At 25.9% G+C, this 17,496-nt stretch overlaps 1 protein-coding gene across 2 annotated transcripts in view; it reads right to left on the bottom strand.

Annotated features, from left to right (window-relative positions):
• Nucleotides 1–17,496, bottom strand: part of LOC101236467 (tyrosine-protein kinase CSK) — a 172,216-nt gene that overhangs the window by 1,937 nt on the left and 152,783 nt on the right. For both annotated transcript variants that reach the window (XM_065814932.1, XM_065814931.1), the window contains 6 exons: nt 15,664–15,751; nt 15,485–15,558; nt 15,192–15,242; nt 14,233–14,281; nt 13,641–13,736; nt 11,128–11,214 (listed from right to left, as the gene is read on the bottom strand). In XM_065814932.1, the coding sequence (XP_065671004.1) occupies nt 11,128–11,214; nt 13,641–13,736; nt 14,233–14,281; nt 15,192–15,242; nt 15,485–15,558; nt 15,664–15,751 (445 nt within the window). The remainder of the gene's footprint in view (nt 1–11,127; nt 11,215–13,640; nt 13,737–14,232; nt 14,282–15,191; nt 15,243–15,484; nt 15,559–15,663; nt 15,752–17,496) is intronic.

Below are 17,496 nucleotides of genomic sequence, written 5' to 3'. Positions count from 1 at the left end.
TACAATATACCATAGTCTTTTTTTTTCAGAACCTAATTAAACATGTCTAAAAGATTGAAAAACCAAGAGGCATTCCGTAAACGAGTGTACGCTTTTCTGAATTTGCATCCAGAAGAAAATAAAGTGGTTGTTGTTTATCATTTTTGCATCGAAAATGTCCCAAAATCAACCATGAACAAAATCAACCATCGAAAATGTCCCAAAATCAACTGCAATACAATGCAAATGATATACTGCAACAATAAACTGCAAAGATATACTGCAACAATAAACTGCAATGATATACTGCAACAATAAACTGCAATGATATACTGCAACAATAAACTCCAATGATATAATGCAACAAAAGGAGATCAATATAGGACCAGAAAGAAAAGTTGGAAGTGGTCAGACTGCAAAAAAAACTGAAGCCTAAAAAACAGATTAAACGTCTAAAATAATTGATTGATAAGGAGAGTGGTGTTTCACTGAGTAGATGGCCAAAAGATTCAATGTTTCCCAGCAGTATATATTCAAAATTATCAACGAAAAGACAAACATTCGATATCGTAAAAAAACTAAAGTGCCAAAAAGAACATTGGCTCAGAAAGCTGCTGTGCAGCCTAAGTACCGAAAATTAGTTGCACTTTTCTGGAAAAAATGTGTGATAATTGACGACGGACCGTATTTTCCTTTGTGCAGCACACAGCTTTCTGGCAACGTTGGATATTATACTTCTGATCCCGATGCAACTCCTAATGAGGTCAAGCTCAAAAGAAAAAGCAAATATGAGCCAAAATTATTAGTTTAGATAGCCTTTTCAGAGAAAGTGGTCTGAAAGCATTACATTGCTCCTTCAGGTCAAGCAGTCGACAAGGATATGTCCATTTCCAAATGCCTGGTTAAATTAAAGAAGTTCATCAACAAGGTTCATAAAAACGACAAAATTGTGTTCTGGCCTGACCTAGCCTCCGCACACTATTCAAACAAAGTACAAGATTACCTAAACGCCAAAAATATCGAATATGTGCTGAGAGACATAAACTCTGCTAATGTGCCCGAATTGCGCCCGATCGAGGATTTTAGGAGTGAAATTAAAAGATTGGTGAATGCAGACAATTGGCAAGCTAAATATTTCTGCCAACTAAGAAATTGATTAGCGTATTGCATGAAAAAAATTGATCAAATCGCGTACATAGGCTTAGGGCGAGTACCTTTACAAGAGATGACCGTGTTCAGCGAATCAGACTGATAAACAAATTATTTTTTTTTTTGTTAAATACAAATTGTTTGTTAATTTGCTTTTTAAATTTAAAAAATTGATAACTCCATTCAAGAGATATTCATCTTTAAATCCAAAATAGCTGAGATTTTTTAATACTCAAAAGTTGACATTATTGTAACCAACCGGAAAATAGCAAAATGAATATTTCTGCATTTGCTGGTTTTTTCTTTGGGTAAAAATAACATTTTTTGTAATCTGCTTGTGATAATTGTTCAAAGATTTATTTCAAAAACCATCGTTATTTTTATGTCTCAATACAAATATTTTTGGCACATTCATATTTGCAAATACAGGGATGGTCCATAAATTATGCAACACAAAATATATTTTAAAAGCAGAAATAGGAGATATTTAGCTCTTTTACACAGAGATTTTCATTAAACTTAATGGGCTACTTTGATTTTTTATTTAAATTAAGACTCTGCAAGGTAAAACTTTTAATCATTTTTGTTTATGTTTATTACGTTTGTGTTACGTAATTTATGGACAATCCCACAGTCCTCCACTATAATTTTATGCTTAGACTTTTTTTAAATTTCAATATAAGTATATATAAATATATTTGTAATTTTCATGAAATAGTTAATTCTTGTAATGGCTTTTTATTTAACACTATGAATTCCCGGTAAGTTTTAGAATTTTCATCAAAATTTCAATAAAATTATAAAAATTCTAACAAATTTTGATAATTTTAATGATGAAATAAATTTTTATTTACATTTTAGCGAACTTCAATAAAGTATATGAGTATAAAATGTTGGATTGTTAAAATTTGGCATAATTTAAATTTTGGCATAATTTAATTAAATGATTTTTCTGCAACACTTAGAAGATAGCACAACATCTGGAGTTTGTTGCAAAATAATTTCACAACAAACTCCATATGTGTGGTTTTTTTAAAATGTTATGCAAAAAATAATTAAAAAATCATTTTCAATTGAAATAACTTTTATTTCATATAGATTAGAAATACCTATTTTCATACATTTTTCAAAATTATTTATTAATAGCTATTAAGCACTTGTAATTGTTTCAAATGCCAAAAGCAAAACAATAGGTAGCACTAGGGAATATTATTTTTGATTTTACAACAAAATCTTGACAGCCTCAAATGTTCATAATAAACAATTTCTTATTTATAAATAAACATGTCATCAACTTTTTCAAGTTTTATTAACTTTTATATTTATTGCTTTATAAAAAATTAATAAAAACTTTTTATATCTTTAAAAGAATTTAGTGAGATTTTTAAAAATAACTCAAACTAAAAAATCTAAATAGTTTATCAAATAACTAACTTAAATAAAAAGCAAAATTATAAATTCAAATGAAAAAATACACAGAACGTTACTTAAACATGTCTATGAGACAAAAAAATATATAACTTTAAATTAAAATCAATAACTATAAAGCTATATATATATATATATATATATATATATATATATATATATATATATATATATATATATATATATATATATATATATATATATATATATATATATATATATATATATATATATATATATATATATATATATATATATATATATATATATATATATATATATATATATATATATATATATACATATATATATATATGTATATATATATGTGTACATATATATATATATATATATATATATATATTATATATATATATATATATATATATGTATATATATATATATATATATATATATATATATATATATTATTTAAAGAATATTTAAGTAAGTTCATTGCACTTTTACAAAAATCATATTTTTGTATGTCTAAGTCGAATAAGTTTTTACTAAGTAACACTCATAACCCTGTAAAAATATTTTCCCTTGGATTGTTGCTTTTTATAAGCTCAATATTAAAAAGTTTATGACTCCTTATGTTTGCAACTGGAACATGCTTTATGACTCCTAATGTTTGCAGCTGAACCATGTTTTATGATTCCTAATATTTGCAGCTGAACCATGATTTATGAATCCTAATGTTTGCAGCTGGACAATGCTCTATGACTCCTAATGTTTGGACTTGGACCATGTTTTATTATCCCTGATGTTTGTAGCTAGACCATGCTTTATGACCGCTGTTTGCAGCTGGACCATATGCTGAAATATAATTTGTTGTTTATAGTTGTTAATACCAAGATATTTTATCCAATTTAAGAAAAATTTTAAAATAATGCTCCTGGTTTTTAAGGCATTTAGTTGAAGTTTTTTAGACCTTACTTCATAAGTAAGGTCTAAAAAATTAACTCTGGAATCAATTTTGAAATTAGTTGCTCGTTATTGAACAATTTCAAACTTTTGTATATCATTTTTATTGCAGGCATTTTCTACCAGTGCAGCATATTCAAGAATAAGTCAAGAATAAAAAAAAAGTGTAGTTCAGATTATTTATTGTGTTTTTGTTCTTGTAAGTAAATGATTTAATTGACCTAATTGATTTTTTGCTTTATTTACAACCATATTTTATATACAACCACATTTTATATACACGGTGATTCAACTTTATAGTATTTGATATCATAATGTCTTTTTCTATAGTTGTTGAGGCTTGTTTTGAATTTGTCATGTCATATTTCATGTCATATTTATATTTTATTTACAATTTACAAGGAATGATTTTACATTTATCATCCATTTTTCAGACCATTCAGTTTGATTATCAATATCATTTTACAAGAATTATAAGTCTACCTTGTTGTTAACTACTGAAATAACTTTACTATCATCTACATAAATTTTGAATTAATTATTAATTTTAAATGGTAAAATCATTGATATATAACAAAAATAATAGCCCAAGTACAGAATCTTGTGGAATACCACTCAGCACCTTTAACTAATCTGATTTTGCATCCAACTTTGATAAATTAGATTTTACAAGTTCTTGATCAACAATTATTTTTCCAAGTCTACTATTTATTTGTGCTTTAAAAAAAAGACACATTTGCATTCTCTTCCTTTATGTAAACAGAATGAATATACTTGTATAAATATTAGCAATCTAATATTTTACCAGGACAGAAGAATTTAGTAGTTTTTGGATTTAAGACCACAGAAATCACTCTGAGAATAGATTTGTTAAACATTATTGAATCAGTATTATTATTTAATAACTTTGGCATATAAATTCACCGAATGGGCACACACGAGCAGTGAACAACTGAGGGGAAAATGAAGTACATTAGAATAAAGGAGAATTATTTTTCAAACAAAGATATTTTGACAGATGTCAAGACAAAAATAAAGATTAATACAAGAATATTTAAAAATATATAAGACAGACCCAAACAATACTTACAATAATAAAAAATATTTTTGTTTTTTTATTTTTTTATTAACACTTAAAATGAACAAAGGTATACAACAAAAATATCACCAAACAAAAACCTAAGTAAAGCCTCAGAATGGAATTAATGCTAATGTGTAAACATAATTTGTGTAGTGATTAAGTAATAGACATCTCCTCAGAGTCATGTCTATTATTACTAGCGTTTTGATGAGGATCAGCACTAATAACCCTACCATCTGCAAATTTGTTAAGCACCAAAATTTTTTTTCATGATATGATATTAAAAGTGTAAATCTACTATACAATATAAATAAAAATAACTAAATAAATCAATTACCATACCACCGAAGAAAACATGAAAACACAATTAATTAAAATTCTAATAGAAACACAAAAATACTAATAAAGTTCTTTTTAAGACGTATAAAACCAAATAAGTACTTTTTACATGAATAAGCCAAAGACAATCAGATAACAGTATACCTTACCAAAAACAATTTTTTTAAAAAAAATCAACAAAACAACAATAAAGTCTTCAATAAACTCTAATGCTGTCATAGATACCTCAGTCGAATTATGTTAACTAATCAAAAGTGTAAGAAAATGAGCACCCACACAACCCAAAATCATTACAATAATTGAATAATCTATGATAGCAAAAAACATATCACACAAAAACCATTAAAAATGTCACCTGCAAAAATGTAAACATGTTGTGAAGGATATAAGAAATTCTCTGAATAATAATAAAAGACAAAAATTGTGCATATGAAAAATAAAATAAAACTGAGTAATGAATGTAAGATAATATAGCATAAAAATTCCTTGATAATAGTAATGACAATAGTAATAATATGAAAATCAGCAGATAAATAATATATTTATAAGTACTGTAATAAGACTAACTAAATACTGAAATAAAACTAGATAAATTTTAGCCAGATGATTGGTTAACAAAAAATTTGTTAAGAAGTAAAGTTTTCTTTACGGTGGGGATCAAAAGTAACTTTGACACCATAAAAAAATCAAAATTTCCAAAAAGTAAAGTTTTCTCTACGGCCTGAATTAACGTAATTTTGAGACCATAACAAAACAAGGCGTTTAATGCCAGAATCGAGTTGTCTAAAAACTGCTTAGAATCAAAAAAGATTTATTTAAATTCCAGAATCAAATTTATTGAACATAGAATGAGATGACCGAATATCATTAAAAGTTTAATGAAACTAAAAACTGAACTACTTTTCACAGCCAATTAATTTGGCATCGAATTTTTTTACAATTGAATTTTTTAACAATTGTAATTTTAATGCATGTGCAATGTTGTTGCAATTGAAAGACGACATAATTTTTTCAAACTGGTTTTTGTGTTAAAGGTATTCGTGTACATGATCTTGCAAAAAAAGGTTTTTATTATTTTCAAAAATAATATTTTATTTGTTGCAAAATTTAATGTAAACATAAAAAATCCAACGAATGCATGTAAAAATATATCAACCTTTTGTTTAAATTTAAAATAGCAAAATGGAATACAAAAAAATTGAAGGTGACAAGAAACAGGTGACAGAAAACATTTACGTATGTTGCAGGAGACTTTGGTTACATTAAAAATAAGGAAAACAATGGTTTTGTGTATCTCAAGTGTAAGCACCATCAACTTTGTAACGGAAGTGCAAAAATAGATTTGTCAACTAATTTACTTGAGACAATACATAGTTACACTTGTGGAACTAGGCCCAAAAATTTTAATCACCTTCCAGCTCTTGAGAAAATGCAAGACATGGCTTTAACTACATGGCTACCTTTGCATGAAATCTACAACGTCATCCAGTCCTCAACTGAAGGTGTCAAGGCTGCACTTACTTTCAGAAAGTGTGAACAAATTTTACAGAGTGCACAAAGAAGTTGCTACAGCACAATCCATCCAAATGAGGCAGTTCTAAACTTCTTGCAACCCAATCCATTTTTCAACATCAACAAAGGCTTTGTAGAGTTTGAAAACCAACTAGCTTTGTTCTTTTGTTCTTCAACATTGCTGACATTGATCAGGTAAATCATTTTAAAGCTATAATTTATTTCAAATGGGAAAACTTAACCTAAAATAATATTTTATTTGATCCCAGCTATTTTTAAATGTTAATAAAAATAGCTGGGATCTAATAAAATATTTATTAGATCCCAGGATAGTGGTTTCTTTTTCAGAAACCACTATCCTGTTTGTTGATGCTACATTTTGTGTGGTTCCTGCCATCTTCCATGATGGTCAGCTGTTCAATGTTTCACTGGAGTTTGGAACAATGATCCTGCCTGTTCTGCATATCTTAATGACTGAACAAAAAGAAGGTCTCTACCTACATGTTTTTAAAAAGCTAAACGAACTTTCTCCAGCTTTAGTGCCACATATTGTAATGGCATACTATGAATTTGCAATCGGAAACTCTGCTAAACATAAGAGTAACTGGTGCAGATTTCATTATGTCCAGGCAATTCTCAAAAAGATTAAGGCCATTGGTCTGCAGGTGGAATACACCAGGAATAATGACCCAATAATCAGAAAACGGTGTTGTAAGTTTATTTCCATGTCCTTGATACCACCCAATTTAGTAAGGCCTGAAGTTGACAAACTAAAAGCTGAAGCTAACCATCATAGTGTCATTGCTGTTAAAGAAAAAATGAAAAAGTTTGTTCAGTATTACGAAAGGTATTGGACACTCCAAAAATCTCCTGAGATGTTTTCTGTTCATGGCCTGCATTATTGTACTAACATTGTGTCTGAATCCTTACACCCCAAGATGAATCGTTCAATGACAGCACACCCTCGGTTTAGGCATTTCTTGGACAAGCTTCAACAAAAAGGCTTTTTTATAATAGCACTTTAGTATTCTGATCCAATAGATGCAGCAGTTGAGGTCCTATTCTGTACAATTTAAAAATGGGAACTTTATATTTTGCATACTCATTATCTACAGGCACCTGCTTATGTTAGCATTAATAAATTATATTTGTAGCATCAAACAAAATTTTGATTTTGTTTCATGCTACTATATGATTATTTAACTAACCAACAAAATAGTACAGAGAAAATGCAATCAATCGAAAAAAATTATCTTTAAAATATCAATTTTAAATAGGTTGTCTATCCAATGGAAGTTGAGATGCTGCAAATCCAAAATGGTTCCCAACCTAGAAGAGAACTGCATCAAGATGGTCAAAGGCAGCATGAGGATTTTCGTGGGTATGAAGAAAAGCTTGCAAGTGCTGAATGGACTGCAACCAAATTTCTTGAAGCTGCATCATTCCTCTGCAACAATATGAAAACGCCAAGTGATCGGGAAGTTCAAGAATTCAATAAACAGGTTAGTTAATTACAATTTTTAACAATAAACAAAAAGTATTTACTGAGTTGTATTCATGTTAGGGGCTTGTTATTGTTGTTGTTGACAGGTGACGACCTCCCTTTGTTGGGACAGTGAAAAGGAATTCTACTAGTTAGATGTTTTATATTCATACTTTTTTTAGGAACAAACGGTTGATGAAGAATCTCAATCAAATGGACAAGCTTTTGTGGTGGACAGATCAATCAAAAATGTTGGCAAAGTTTGCCTTGTCAACTATCTTCAAGTTAATGTTTTCACTTGCCTTCATCTTTACCTATGCAAGCGATGTGTTGAAGCCATTCAAAGCAGTGCTACTAATCACTATCCAGTATGCAGTGGGCCAACAGCAGATTTTATAAATGTGTTTATTTAATGTATCATTTAATGTACTATTTAAGACTATTACTATTGCATACATTAAATTCTAGATGATTTTGTTCAAGATGGTGGATCTATATGATTTGACTGAAACAAGTTTTAACAACTTAATTAAAAAAATTCAATCCTAAAAAATTCGACTGTTAGTGATTCTATCCTAACAAAGAAAGTTAAAACTCAATTCTAAATAGCTTCAATCAATAAAAAATTTGATTGACTCATTCTATTCTATTTAAATTCGGTTACAGTATGTGACGAGCAAAACAACTTGAAAAAACATACATCAACAAAACATGTCAAAAGCCGCCAGTTTAAAAAAAATTGCTCTTATATATATATATATATATATATATATATATATATATATATATATGTATATATATATATATATATATATATATATATATGTAACCTTAAAATCAAAATCACACATGATAAACATATATACATAACATACAAATCTATATCCACATTCCAACCACATACATATTAAAAGAAAATATTATCTAAATAAAGATGAGTTCAAACAAAGATTATCTATAAAAGAACAAAAAGAACAAAAAGAATGTAAAACGTTGTAACAGGCTTTGTGCGCATATGGGTGTATAGGTGTAATGTGTAAGTCTGTGCTGTTTATGTGATTCAGTAGTCTTGTGTTGTTAGTAACCAGCGTAAAAGATTTATCTCTGAATTACACCAAGCTAGCCCAGTCATACTCCAGAAAACCATGATGGATTTAACACCTAATCAGAGATTTATAACTGACTTCTGATTCTAAAAACCCAGGCGTATTCCAGAGACAAACATCTTCTTCGAAACATACAATATATATATATATATATATATATATATATATATATATATATATATATATATATATATATATATATATATATATATATATATATATATAAATTAGTAAAAACACTTATCTAATTTTTAGTTGTCTTCAACAGCATGTTTCTCCATTAGAAGGTTCATCAGGAAACTTCCTGATGAATCTACTGATGGAGAAACATGCTATTGAAGACAACTAAAAATTAGTTAACTGTTTTTACTAATTTATTATTGCTCTGTTCTTTAAGAACATTGAGCACTCTATTTGTAGAATACACTAAAATAATTTGTGTGTGTATATATATACATAAATATATATATATATATATATATATATATATATATATATATATATATATATTTATATATATATATATATATATATATATATATATATATATATATATATATATATATATATATATATATATATATATATATATATATATATATATATATATATATATATATATATATATATATATATTAGGACCCTGTGAATCGGCATTTTAGTTTGAATTAGCAATACGCGGAAATCGAAAATTAAGCATCTTGTTTTAACAAATTTTTTAAAAAACTCTACTTGAAAAACATTTTATGCCCGGATTAATTTTTTAGCAGTTGTTTGGAAGCAGCATTACAGTTACTTTCAATTACAATTACTTTACTCTATATAGTATACTTCATTCTGGCTGAGATAAATAAAAAACATTTTAATAGGATTTTAGTATTAAATACCTGAAAAAACAATAACACTCACAAAATATATATAAATATTGTAATTGGGTTCATTTTTCAGCTTATTTAAAAGCTTGATAGCTTCTTTAGCTTTCACCATTTTTCTTGGAGATTTTAAATCCAATAACTACTGAATTCATTTTTTTTAGTTTTCATTCTTGAGATTCTTAAACAACAACTTTTAACAAATCCAGTTTTGCAGATGCATTTTTTTTCTTTAACCATATAAGACTATGCATTTGAGTTTAATACAATATTATTCTAATGTCATTGGTTTCTTCTTTTTATATATATAATTTAAGACTTGAGTAGTGAGCAGAGTATTGAAATTGGAAGCAAAGTTTTGGAGCAGAGTTTCCAATTTCAATATTCCAATCACCAAAGTCTTATTTTCCATTGTTAAAGTTATATTTTATAACTTTTTTATTTTATTCTAACTTTTTACACAAAAAGTTTACATTTGTTTCTTCATTTTCAGAAAGCTTCATCAATGATTTTTAACGGCAAACAAACTCTCTCGATATATATGTATATATGTGTGTGTATATATATTACTTTTTATTTATTATTTTATATTGCTCCCGTAAACCGTTTAAGGAAGTGTGGGGCGGGAGCTAGAGCTAAAGCTCTTGCTTCCTGCTGAGGCCTGTATATGTATATGTATATATATATATATATATATATATATATATATATATATATATATATATATATATATTATATATATATATATATATATAAATATATATACATATATAAATACACAAAGGTTTTTTATAAATATACATTTATATTTAACAAATTAACTTTTTAGCTAAAGATGATTAACTGTAAGAGGTTGTAAACTGTGAGAGGTGGAGTAGTGGTTGAGCGCACGCTTTATAACAAATCTGGTAAAGGTCTAGTGGTAAAGTGCTCACTTTATAAGTAAGAATTTTTAAGTTAGATACCCACCACGTCCATTGATGTACCACACTTAACTAAAGTCTCCAGCCTTATTCATCAAGGTTCGGCTTATTCATCAAAGTTCATGCTTTGAAGTTATAGATTTGAGAGTGGAATGTAACCACAATTAAGCATTTGAAAATAAAAGGTGAGAAAAATTGATAATGAGAGGTTGGAAAAAGTGAGATGAGATTTAGAATGAGGAATAATTAATAGTAATAAATAGAACAATTTTAAAAAACTAAATGAGCCACAAAACTTAAATTTTGAATTCTTTTATTATATACTTACCACACGTGGGTATGGATTTCGTCCAAATGAAAAAATTTCCCATAACAGTATACCAAAACTCCAGACATCAGACTTTGTTGAAAAAATCTGAAATAATAATAATGCATATATAAATATAAATATCTAAATAAAATAAAATATTCAATATATATAAAAAATATATATATAAATATTTTTTTTAAACATCTTTACTTCCAACAAGGCTGCAAGTAACCACTATTAGAGTTGGAAGAAAATGGAAGAGAAAAGATGAAGTTTATAAAGCAAGATATCAATTAACAGATAGATAACAGATAATGATTAACAGACAACTTGAAAGATTGCAAATTATATGAATCAGAAAAACAAGATAAAAATAGTGAAATCTAAAGAGCTGATGTTCGAGGAAAAAAAACGATTAAGAATTTTTGGAGCATTTAGGAATAGTCAAAATAAAATGATGAGACTTGTTGAATGACGAGTTATACAAAAACGAATTTTAGTAGATAGCACTAGCTCTTTGGAGCAGCACCCATTTTAGTATTTAAATTAAAAAAAAAAAAAAGCAACATTACAACGATGTGACATTGGTTGAAGGTTAGCTGCAAGAACAGGTCCAACTATGTTTACATTGCGTTTTTGCACTTTGTCTAAAAGAGAAAGGGCATCATTCGAAGATCTGCTCCAGATATGGCAACAGTATTCCATTTAAGGACAGATTTGAGGTTTATAGAGATAAAAAATAGAATTCAGAGTAAGAAAGTAGCGAGCACAATAAAGAGACGCAACCTTGGCAGATGCTAATTTTGCAATGGATTTTATAAAGGGTTTCCAAGAAAGATCCAAAGTAATTTATATACAATTATGCAAATACAGATTAAAATTCTCAGCAACTTTAAAACAAAAAATTGTAAAGTATTTATACTATTATTAAAATTTTTTGGAATAGAGTTTTAGTTTAAAATCTGAGATAAAATTAATCAAATGAACCAAATGAAAATAATCAAAATGAAATTGAAAATTATCATTGATAATTGGAAACAGTCAAATAAATCAAATAAGTTTGAGGTCTTATAAAATTAAAGAACCTTTTTTATGACAGTTTCTATTATGGATTAGATGGCAGCAGTAAGGCAAGAATTGCTCTTGTCATATCACAAACTTTCGTTAAGATCTGGCATACTGGTCTACTCTATAAGTTCTCTTCATATAGTGTATCTGGGAAAGTCATCGCTTATTAAGAATTAAGAATTGTTTACTTTTAAAATAGTGAGAGAAACCCAAAAAATATTGCTTAGAAACAACCATTGATTGTGTAGAACAGACTGCAAATCTTGGATATGATGATAACCTTTTATGAAAATTTGTCTAAGGAGTCCATTATTTTTTAACCTGGGATTCAACGTTCCAAAAACTATATCCAAAATGTGTTTTAAAAGAACATAATCTGAAGTGACTAATAGAAAACGTTATTAGCCTTTTCAAAACAATCAAACAAAGCAAATTAGAAACTTAATCAAGGTTGATTCAAGTAAATAAGACTTAAAAAGAAATATTCAAAATGAAGAGTCTGTATCTAAAGTCTAGTGAATAAATTGAATAGATCATAAAACCTTGTAAATAACAAAAGAAAAAAAATTAATACTATTATTAAAAGGTTGGAAAAAGTTTAAATTTTTACACCAGATTTTTAATTCAAGAATTATATCTTCTGACTTATGAATTATTTGTATGAATTATTTAGTAATGTTTGCTAATATTTAAAATTATTTGGTAATAATATATGCTTTTATTAATATTAAGATATCATATTTATATTAATAACAAACTAACAATTACTTAAATCATGTTAAGCACTTAGCAAATATATATAGTTTAAAAGTTGACATTTCAATCTCCTTCTTTTCACTCAAGTCTTAAACCTCTTGCATTTCAGTCACTTTATGATCAACAAATTTAGATTTAGATTTTGAGCACTGTATAGTAAAGGAACATATTTAAATACATATATACCTACATATATATATATATAAATAAATAAATAAATAAATAAATAAATATATATATATATATACATATATATATATATATATATATATATATATATATATATATATATATATATATATATATATATATATAAATTATAAATTATGTTAGTGTATAGAGTGCTCAATGTTCTAAAAGAACAGAGCAATAATAAATTAGTAAAAACACTCATCTAATTTTTAATTACTTCAACGCTGTGTTTAACCATCAGTAGGTTCATCAGGAAGAATTCTTCCTGATGAACCTACTGATGGTGAAACACAGTGTTGAAGTAATCAAAAATTAGATAAGTGTTTTTACTAATTTATATGTATGTATATATATATACATATACACACTTACATATACATATATCCAAATATATAAATACTTACCAAGAAATACAATATATTTACACACCTACAAACAAATAATGGACAACACAAGTGATAAATAATCAGCACCACCTACAGCAAACTTAAAAAATAAAAAAAGTCTAAAAATACCTTTTGTTCAATAGCTTCAGGAGCAGTCCACTTAACAGGAAACTTTCCAGATGCAAGTTCTTGCTCAACATCTTTTGCAAGACCAAAATCTGACACCTAAAAATTTATCAAACATTTTTATAAAATTTTATTTAAACAAATGTTTTTTTAAAAATTAATTCTTTTTAGTAGTAGATTTAAATTTCTGGTATAACTAATTATAGAAGAATTTATATATAATAACATAAATAGAAAAAAATTATAAACCCATTAATATAAACAAAATCATTTTCAGGTTATAAATGATGATGAGTTTAATGGTCTTAAAATTATAATGAAGGTTTATAGTTGAAGAAATATTACACAACTTTTAGCTCCACAAAAATAATAAAAATAAATTTATAATATATATATATATATATATATATATATATATATATATATATATATATATATATATATATATATATATATATATATATATATATATATATAAGATAATTTATAAGTAATAAAATAAAAAAAAGATGAAAATAATAAAACATAAAGTTAAATAAGAAAAAAACTATAAATATATAAAATAATTAACTTTAAAAATATTATTAATAAAAACCTTAGCGCAAAGTTCATCAGATAGTAAAACATTTCGAGCTGCTAAATCCCTAAAAAAAAATGTAATATATTATTTTATGACAACTTAATGTTGACTTTTTAAAAACATTTTGATTAAAATATTTTCACATACAAAACAATCTTAAATATAGAAGCCAAGGAAGCTTTTTTTTGATGCTTTGATTTAAATTTTGCAAATTACATTTTTGTTAAGTAAATTATTCAGAATTTAACACATTTACAGCATCTATAAACTGCTGCTTGCGCTTTTATGCATTTTTTTATGCACTGTTATACATCTTAGATTGCAACTTAGACTAAATATCTCACCCTTAAATTGCGTATTGCATTCATAAAATGCATATCGAACCCCTAAAACTGCATACTGCATCCTTAATCTGCATATTGCATTCTTTGACTGTATATTAGTTTATACTGCATATTGTTATAGTTTAGACTGTATATACTAGTTTATCCATATTGCATACTTAGTTTAATAACAGGTTCCAATTTTTTACTGGAGAAATTTTTTATTAATTGCAGTTACATCATAAATTAATTTACATAAATTAACATATTGCTGTTATATCATAAAATAACTAACATATATTAACATGTTGCAATTACATAATAAAGTAATTTACATAAATTAACATATTACTATTATATCATAAAATAACTAACATAAATTAACATGTTGCAATTACATCATAAATTAATTTACATAAAGTAACATATTGCTGTTACATCATGATTAACTTACATAAATTTCAAAATTAACATATTGTTGTTACATTTCATCTAAAAGTCTAAAGATTTTAAGTCTAAAGATTTTAAGGGTTTTTTATTTTTAATAACACACAACTTTAGTTCAGTAGTAATATTTAATTGGTTGGCTGACTCTTAACTCTTAAATGAATTAAAATTCTGTAATAGAAAACATAATTATAAAAAAACAACCTGTGAATGATATTTTTCTCTTCTAGATAGCGCATACCATTACAAACATCACTATGTCAAAATGAAAAAAATATTATTTCACAAATACTCATGACAAATAAAATATGTTACAAGGATTGCTCATGTAAACATGTCACAAAGATTGCTTGTGTAAACATGTCAAAAACTTTGCTCATGTAAGCATGTCACAAGCAGTGCTCATATAAACATGTATCAAACCTTAAGACAAGAATAAAAACTAGTAGAAAAATCTTTTATTATTGCAATAAACAAAATTATAGGAAAAAACTCACATTGCAAAACCTTTCTGCTCTTCTAATGTAATAACAGCTCTGCCTCTTGTTCTCAAATACTCCACTAAAACGCCCTTAAAACACAATCAAAAATATCTTTAAATGCATTTTAAGAAATCATTGAACACAAACTATCTTTAGCAATCATCATTTGGTAAAAATTTCTTGTTTTAATTTACCTTTTCACAATACTCAGTTAAAATTAGGATAGAATTTCCTTGAAAGCTTATGGCCACCAAAACAACCAAGTTTTTATGTTGAAGAGTTCTGGGAAACAAAATGATATTAGTAATATATATATATATATATATATATATATATATATATATATATATATATATATATATATATATATATATATATATATATATATATATATATATATATATATATATATATATATATATATATATATATATATATATATATATATATATATGGGCAACTCCACGGTGGAAAATGAAAAAGTAGTCAAATTTTATTCTCTTTTTTGTCAACTTTTAGCAAATGAATATTGATGTAGATATGAAAGCTTATTTAAAATATATCTTTACTACTATAGTTAATTTATATAAGTTATTTTTATGCTTCCAAAAGTTATGGTTTTTCTCATTGTCGCATGATAAAAAAAGTATCATTGTAAAATTTTATTTTAACCATGAATTTATCTACATAATCGGAATTAATTTAGCGTGAAAATGGAACTAACATGTTCAAACTTTTGTTGGTCAGATTTTATACTTTATAAAATATATATATTTCAAGAAAATAACGAAAGAACTTTTGCAATTTTCATGTAAAGTAAGTTAACAAAAGCATGATAAAGTTTTGTTTTTTCTAAAATTTAGTTAAAAAACTTAACTTTTTTAATAATATATGTGAAAGAATATTAAATGTTATGCTTTTACATTTAAAGTTTTAACGGTGCTTAGTTAAAGCATATTTTTATTTTAAATTTGTGTAACTTAAGTTACAATTACATGCATTTATTGAAGTTCTGGCGCTTTTTTGTTTTCAAAATGAATTACATCATTAAGTAATATTTATTTTGTTACATTGGTTTGACAAGGTTATAACTAAAACTTTTTATAATAGGAAAATTTAAAATATATATATATATATACATTTTTTTAATGTCAATTAAAACTATTTATATTATAGTTTTTTTATTTGTTTATGTATTCTTATTTTGCTTGACATATAAATATAAATAAAAAAAAATAAGAACTATATAAATATTTTTATTTAGTTATTTAAAAAAAAAATAAAAAAGATTTATTTGCTATTCTCCTAATATAAAAAAAAATCAGATAGAACCTTTCTTATTTTTGCTTTTGTAAAACAAATTGTTTGTAAATGCAATTAAGGAGGGTCTTACATTAAGCATGTCATCCAATATTTGTCAACTTTTAACCCCTTCCCTTCTATCACAAACGATCACATATACCTGAACCCTCTCTCCCTCCTAAATGGTGATAGCAGTTTTTACGTTAAAAAAATTTTAAGGGATTTAAATATAAATACTTTGCAACATTTTAAAAATTCAACCTAATGAAAATAAGGCAATACGCATAAACGTAAGAAGTGTAAGTAAAAACTTTGACAAACCAAAGATTTTTTTATTTAAATGACTTAAATATGTATTAATAAAGTTGTAATACTAAAATAATTTTTTAAGTTGCTCTTGGTGGAAAATTTGTTTTTTCAATAATACTTGTGAGTGAAATTGTTATGAAAAATCACTCAGAAAGAGTGCTACCAGTTTTTTAAAACTTCCTTTGTTAATTATTTTTAACGAATGAGTTCAATACTTTTGCAATTATTTTCTTATGTAACTCTAACTCTTAATAATAGATATAAAAAATCCACGATAATATATGCTTGGTAACGTGTATAAGGTAAGTTAAATACATAGTATCAAAAAGTTTATTTTTCTTAGCCGGTCACCTCTGATAAATTTTTATATATTTTTTAAATTGCTATAGAATTCTAAACATCTTGTAAACGTTTCT

The sequence above is a fragment of the Hydra vulgaris genome, chromosome 13 (assembly GCF_038396675.1).
Source record: "Hydra vulgaris chromosome 13, alternate assembly HydraT2T_AEP".
NCBI classification, from domain to species: Eukaryota; Metazoa; Cnidaria; class Hydrozoa; order Anthoathecata; family Hydridae; genus Hydra; species Hydra vulgaris.
The sequence above is the reverse complement of the archived record's forward strand: the minus strand, read 5'-3'. Positions and strand labels throughout refer to the sequence as shown.